We start from the raw sequence: 7,164 nt of genomic DNA, 5'->3' as shown, positions 1-7,164 counted from the left end.
TATAATGTCATGGTATTAATCGATTCTAATTTAAACGTCTTTTTATAACCATATATGATATACATATATATATATTGTGATATTTTTACATATGTGATATATATATATATATATATATATATATATATATTATATAGAGTTGAGAGATTTGACTCGAACCTAAATACAAATCCATTAGTTAGTAAAATTTTTGAGTTATTTAACTTCTATTTTATAGACTTGAATATAGAAAAAAAATTAATCAAATGTAGTATTTTAATGTTAAATTAAGTAAAAATTAATTAATTTTTAAAGCCAATTTTATTCACTCCTAGTCATTACTATTCTTCTCTGTCTTCTTTTTAATATATATATATTTAAGAAAACTAGGTTGATTTTTTGGTTATATAGTTTGAGGAGATTTTGGAGTCTTTTGAGAGTGTTGTCATTTACATATAATTAATATGTTAAGACCTAAAATGTTTGTTTTGTCATCTACTCATAGCTATGATTTCATTTCACACACTCTCTTTATCATGGCTCAACAAACACGTACGTCCTAAAATCATTGCAAAATCATTCACTTTTTTTCATTTAGAATGAATGCTTTTCACTTGATTATCAGATAGATCCTCCTCTTCCAGATATTTGGTGTACAAAACCCAGAAAAAAAACTGATGAAAACAAATTAAGGGAAGGACTTTTTTCTCAATTATCGTCCCAAAAAATAATAATGCACTATATATATAAAGAGATTCTACTTTTGGGAAAATATTGATACGAAGTAGACGGATATGGTTATATATAGAGACAATCATATAAGACTGTTCTCTGATAAAATAAGTTGAAAAAAAAATAAAGTTTAGATTGTAAAATGATACCAAAATCAACTAAAAGAGCTTTGAATTAATCGTGGAATTATGGAACTAAAAACAGATATATATTTCGCTCAGAACTTTACCATCAGTACGTATAGCCTGATACAAGCTCTATGAACTGATACACTCATACATTGAAACCTACCAAATTCTAGTGAAATAAATAAATAAATAAAAAGGTTACAAATTCTAGGGTTTGAAAGTGAGTAAAATTGTGTTGATGAAGAGCCTGAAGCTATGCAGTTCCACCCCAGTAATTATCATATCCTTGAATCCCCAGAAATTGCCTTGACAAATTGATGAGTTCCTGCTGATTATTATTGCCATTGTCTTCCATTTTCACTGAAGCCATTTGGGTGGCTATCGAGCTCGAATGCTCAACAATGGCTTCACTTCCATATTGGTACATCCCCGAAGAAGATTCTAAGCCACTTAGGAAAGGAAATTGCGTTGGCCGCCATTGATCCAAACCGGCCATTGCCAAGAGAGAATTACCGGGAGTAGCACCGCCCCTGCCGCCGCCAATGGCTAAAGTATTTCCCATTTGAAAGCTTAAGTCACTCATCCCGCCGAGTGGAGCCGACATAGTCCCATAATTCAACCCAATATGATCACCGCCGCTAAATTCAGCAAGGTAATGCAAAGGAGCCATGAACCTCGGTGAACGAACATGAGATCCAAGGCCGAAAATATCAGTGTTTCCGGTACTGTTGGAAGAAATCGTACTGGAAGAACCCGAAGCTGTTTTCTGGTCGCCGCCGCTGGCTGACGATTTTGAGCTGCTTCCTTTGCTCCTTTTGTTCCTTCGATATCCGCCTCCTACCGGAACGTTTCTTAAGGCACCACCTCTGGTCCAGTACCTTCTGCAAGTCTTGCAAAAGTGTCGAGGCTGCGTCAGGCTGTAGTTGTTGAAGTAACAGAACTTGGTGTTCGTCGATTCACATCTTGGGCATTTTAATGCTGCTTCCGGCATCGGTATGTTAGCTACTCGAGCTCGATCAGCCATCGAACCGGTCCGGATCGATCCTTCTCCTCCTCCTCCATGAGGCTGTGGAGCCGGCGGTGGAGGAGGAAGCTGATGAGCATTGACGCCACTACCATCACCACCTTGATGATTTGGATGCTGTGAAAACAGCAAAAATGAAACAAAATAAACTCCATGGAATATTCAACAATATTAACAAAAGTATTTAACTTTTGAATTTTGTGAAAGAAACCATTAGAACAAATTCGAACCAAACGAAAACTCACTTGTTGCCAGTTGGCTGGATCAAGATAAGCTGGGATGGAGCTAAAAACCATAGTTTCTTGAAGTTTCTTTTCCTTTTGTAAAGGTTTGTTGCGTTTTTGTGAGATTACAAGTGATTGAGGAGAGAATCACATAAAAGAGAACAACCAAGAGATTATTTAGTGTTGGAGAGAAAGAGAGAGGTGTGTGTGGGAATGAAAGAGAAATTAAAAGGAAGGTCCTTTATATATAGCATATTTGATTTATATACTAATTAAGTTCTTGTTCCTTCTCTCCTATCTCTTTTTGTTTTGTTGCTTTTTGGGGTTTGGAGAAGATGATGTTTCTTAACCTATAAGCTTTTTTTTTTAAATCTTTTCTTTCTTTATGCTTCACAGAGTGAAGTGGAGTGAATCCACACTACTTGGGAGGGGAAAATGATCAAGAAGAAAATAGTTGTAGTTTGATTCTCCATGTTGGAATGTTAAGCATATATGGAATTCATTATCATTATTATTATTATAAATAATTGTTTTTTAAATCATTATTTGATAAAGTGAACAGTAGATTGATGCAAAACGTTAGTTAATGTCTGATGACATAAAACAAGTGCTATTTATTAAAAAAATGCGCAATGGGTTGAGAAAAATATTGTATTTATTAGGGTGTGATTTAAGATAAGTGTAATTAGTTAAGGATTAAGGAATATTTAATTTAAGTAAAATAATATTTGATTTAAAAATTGGAGGAAATAAAAATTTAATTTTATTCAAGTTTAAATTGATAAAGATATAAAATATTATTAGACTAAAAGTTTTACATCTGAAATTAAATTAAAATAGTTTGAGATAATTACAAGATAATATCAGTTAAGAATATTTTAATTTTATTCTCAAATTATGAATTTATTACAAATTAGTCATCACACTTTTTGAACATTTTAATCTCATTCCAAACTATATGTATATACTAATCATATCCCATGATAACAAAATCATTAGGCCAAGTTACATTATTATATGTTTGGAATTTGTTTATTAAACTATGGTTGAAACTCATTATATATTTGGATGTATTTGGGGATAAAATGGGAATATTCAAAAGTTTAAGGGCTAATATAGAATGAGTGTCATAGTTTGGGAATGGAATTAGAATATGCAAAAGTTTAAAAACTAATTTAAAATAAACGTTATAATTTAGGGACATATGATGCAATTAACTCAAAATAATATTTAAAAGCTAAAATGATGTCCTGAACATATCAGTAAGCTTAATCTTCGGTCCAAAATCCACTGATGTAGAATGGGCTAAATTTAGTTCCATCTTGAGGATATTATTTTTGTCCAATGAGCAGAAAATGGCATAACTCCACCAAATAATGTTGTGAGAGACCAATTAGGTAAGGTTATAGATAAATAAAATTCGACTAGATTTTAAAAATAATTTTTTTAATTTGATTTCATGTTTTTAATTCAATTTGAAACTAACCATAATTTTATAAATTTAACTCAATTCATAAAAAAATTATATAAAGTTTGAGTTATAAAATAAGATTCGTCAACTCTATTGATTAAAAAATATATATACTTAACTCAACTAGACTCAATCAAATTTTACCCCTAGATAGGATTGATTTTAAGTCTAATCAATTAGGTTTTAATTCATTTGAGTTTTAAAATTTTCATGTTGTTCCAAGGTTTAGTCATTTGGGTTTGATGGTAAGGTTCAGTCATTTGGGTTTGATGGTAAGGTTCTTTAGGTTAAACTGTTTTGATTAATTATATTTTACTGCATCATATTAAAATTCGTTTTTAGATTATTTTAAATTCAATTTATTTTATAGACATTTTTGAGTTGGAATCAAGTGAGTTTAAGGAGCCAACTTATGTGCCAAAAGGCACGGATACTTGATGAAAGACCAGGGAATTTTCCTTGACCAATTCACAGACTATTATAGATACATTCATTCGTTGACTCATATACTTTGAACTATACACAACTTTATAGTATTGCCAAAATCGGTGGAATAATGCGTTGAAAAAATCAGATAATGTAGTTAAAGGATTATTTGTTCATTTGGGACGAATGCTATAATTTTTAATAGGTCGTCATGTCTTCCAAATGACCTACGTTTGCCGTCATGTACTCTGAACGACGATTATCTAAATTTCCCTAAATAACAACTATCACCTATATCGGTAATTAGGTTTTTAGCCTTGGGATCCGACTGTTTTTACTTTCTGGTAAAAAGAAGTTTACTTGCTATTCACAATCATGAATAGAAAACAACCCTAAAAGGATTGCAAGGAATCGCAAAGTAAAATTGGCCTCAATTACTTCCATCTATAACGCCTCCACTCTTCTTCTCAAACCAGATATCATAGTAATTGAGTAAACAAAAATTACTGCGCAACCCAAACTTCAAATGGATTGAACTCGATTTGTATTCAAATTCAGAAACATTCATTTTATAACTACTATTGCTTGGTGAAGATTGAAGGCCAAAAAGCTATAATGAAATCAAAAACTTACATAAGAAATGTCAAACCAGACTGGCTGCATCAGGCAAACCTTGATGATGATCACTTTCTCTAGCCGACGGCGGCCGACGATTATTATTTGGCCTCTTAACGCCGACATTAGCCCGGCAAATCGGACAATTATCGTGATTGTTAAGCCACAAATCGATGCAAATAACATGGAACGAGTGCTTGCAACCATTCAACTGCTTTACTTCTTCCCCGTCGGCAAACACAGATAAACAAACGGGGCATTCATTTCCAATATCTTTGGAATGCGTTTCTTTTATGTACTTATGACCCGAAACCGGTTTCTGTCTCCCGGTCACTTCAATATAACTTCCACGGTTGTCCCTCGGAAGCTCGGCGGAGCTGTCTCGACGACGTTCATCGGAAGACCAAGAAGGGCACTTGACGGCTAAGAAGAAAGCGTAGACTATAGCTGGGATCGTTATGACGACCATAAGGGCAAGGATGAATTCGAGTGGCGATAAATCGACGCTTCTCGGTGCATCGGGGAACGGTGGTGGTGGATTGATGGTGACTATGGTGATGTTTACGTTTTGATCTATGGGATATATTTGGGGTGATGAGGTGAATGGCAACGGCGGAGGTGGGCCGGGGATCATAGTACTGTTAGTGATGCTATCAGGCTGGGGAAGTGGTAGTGGTGGTAACGACGGAAAGAAGGACGGTAACGGCGGCGTTGATGGTGGCGGTGGCCTGATAACAGTAGGTGGGTTCTCCATGACAAGGGGAGGAAAAAAATACGACGGTAAAAGACTAAAGTTGAAGCTGCTAGTATTTTTTTTTTATTTGAGCTGATACGATTTTTTTAATAATTTTCGAAAGCGATAATTAAGGGAAAATGTGCGGCTGTGGTAGGGACAAGTTTCTCCTAAATCATCAAAGCAACGCATGTTACGATTATTTAAATTTGTATTTACATCAAATACTAATTAAAATAAAAATTTGAGGACCATAAATTTATTAAAATAAAATTTTAATTATTTAAAAATATAAAATAAAACTTTAATTATAATTGAAGGATCAAATTAACTATTATTTATTAATTATTTTTTTTAATAATAGTTAATAATTTTGATAATTTATGATCATAATACTTAATTTTAAAAATGGATACACATTATTAATTATTGTTAAAAATAATAATTAATGAATAATAATTCATTTGATCCCTCAATTATTCTAGTAGTTCTATTTTGGTCAACTAACTATATTTGTTTTCAAAATCATCACTAAATTTTAGTTTTTCCTTTTGATCACCTAATTCGATTCAATTTATTTTTAAATTTATAATATATACAAATTCATTTATATAATATATATTTTTATTCGACACATAAATTTAATAAATTTAATTTCTAATAATAATAAATAATGTCAATATCGATTTGATAATCAAATTCTTGTTCATGTTCTATAACTACCCTTTCAATCCATAAACTAAAGTTTAATTCATTCAAAAGCAAAACGTTACTCATTCAAACAGAATTAAACCATTTTTTATTGATTTCATTCCTTGGGTACTTGCTAGCTACTGGATGACAGAAACACAAAAAACTGGTTCCTATAAACAATTGGTTTTCGGAGGTTGCCAGTGAGAGTGAGGGTATTATGATCATCAATCATCTAAGCTTCCACGTAACTACTAAAAGAATAATTAAATCCTGCTATACCCGGTGAGTTCTTAGTTATCAACTGCTCCCGAAAACCATGGTTTTTCTGGTAGCCTTACTTATCATAGCAGGCCTTGCATTATCATTCTTAAACTTCAACACCTCTGGTCTAGGGAAAAAAAATTCTCAAAGACACTCTCTTCAATCAAGGGGAAAGTAACAGAAAAGCAAAGAGTTCACCACCCAAAATCAAACACCACCGAGAGAAGTCCCCACAGTAGTTCCGAGTTCTGACCAAAACTTTAGGGTAAGGTAACCCAAATAAACCCTGGAATACATATTCAAAACAGCCGGAGTCCGCGGCAAAAGAACATAAGAACATGTCAAAAGGATAAAAATAAACATCGAAGAAGATCATGTATTGAGAGTGACTCGACAGCCAGCCATGAGAATCACACATTTCTAATAAAACACATGTTTCCGATCTGACTAGTTGAACGAGGGACTAAAGAAATCCAACCTACGAAATGCTCAAGTTGGGGAAATCAACGAAGTAGAACTAGGAAGAATCGAGAAAGAAAAAGCATATGATATTTCATTGATCAATGAAAAATGGTTAACCAGAGATGAATGATGCACCTGAAAAGATGCATTTGAAAGTGAGTTTAAGAGGTCACATGATAAAAGCATGTCAAAAGAAGCGTTTCTCTGAGGCTCATACCCCACAGAGAATTCTCTCACTTGGGGGTTTGTAAATGGTGGCCAATGACGGTGCTTGTGGAGGACGATTGTGCTTGCGTGGAGAAGTTGAACGGATGAGGAAGAAGATGAACGTTGTTGGTTGAATGAGGTTCGATCCGGGGTGTCACATTTGGGCCACCGGAGCGACCCACTGTAAAAATAGCGGAAAATTTAAAAAT

The 7,164-nt window shown here is 33.5% G+C and overlaps 2 protein-coding genes across 2 annotated transcripts; both read right to left on the bottom strand.

Moving 5' to 3' along the window:
- Positions 1–999: 999 nt before the first annotated feature.
- On the bottom strand, positions 1,000–2,285 carry LOC120214127 (dof zinc finger protein DOF2.4-like). The gene is made up of 2 exons (XM_039212097.1): positions 2,109–2,285; positions 1,000–1,980 (listed from the first exon to the last, which is right to left on the bottom strand). Exons 1-2 carry the CDS (start codon positions 2,157–2,159, stop codon positions 1,093–1,095), a joined length of 939 nt encoding a protein of 312 aa, XP_039068028.1. The 5' UTR covers positions 2,160–2,285; the 3' UTR covers positions 1,000–1,092.
- Positions 2,286–4,578: 2,293 nt separating this feature from the next.
- LOC120214166 (RING-H2 finger protein ATL33-like) lies at positions 4,579–5,353 on the bottom strand. Its single transcript, XM_039212131.1, has one exon. It carries the CDS (start codon positions 5,351–5,353, stop codon positions 4,628–4,630), a length of 726 nt encoding a protein of 241 aa, XP_039068062.1. The 3' UTR covers positions 4,579–4,627.
- Between the last annotated feature and the right edge of the window lie 1,811 nt (positions 5,354–7,164).

The sequence above is a fragment of the Hibiscus syriacus genome, unplaced genomic scaffold, assembly GCF_006381635.1.
Source record: "Hibiscus syriacus cultivar Baekdansim isolate YM2019G1 unplaced genomic scaffold, ASM638163v2 tig00110053_pilon, whole genome shotgun sequence".
NCBI lineage: Eukaryota > Viridiplantae > Streptophyta > Magnoliopsida > Malvales > Malvaceae > Hibiscus > Hibiscus syriacus.
The sequence above is the reverse complement of the archived record's forward strand: the minus strand, read 5'-3'. Positions and strand labels throughout refer to the sequence as shown.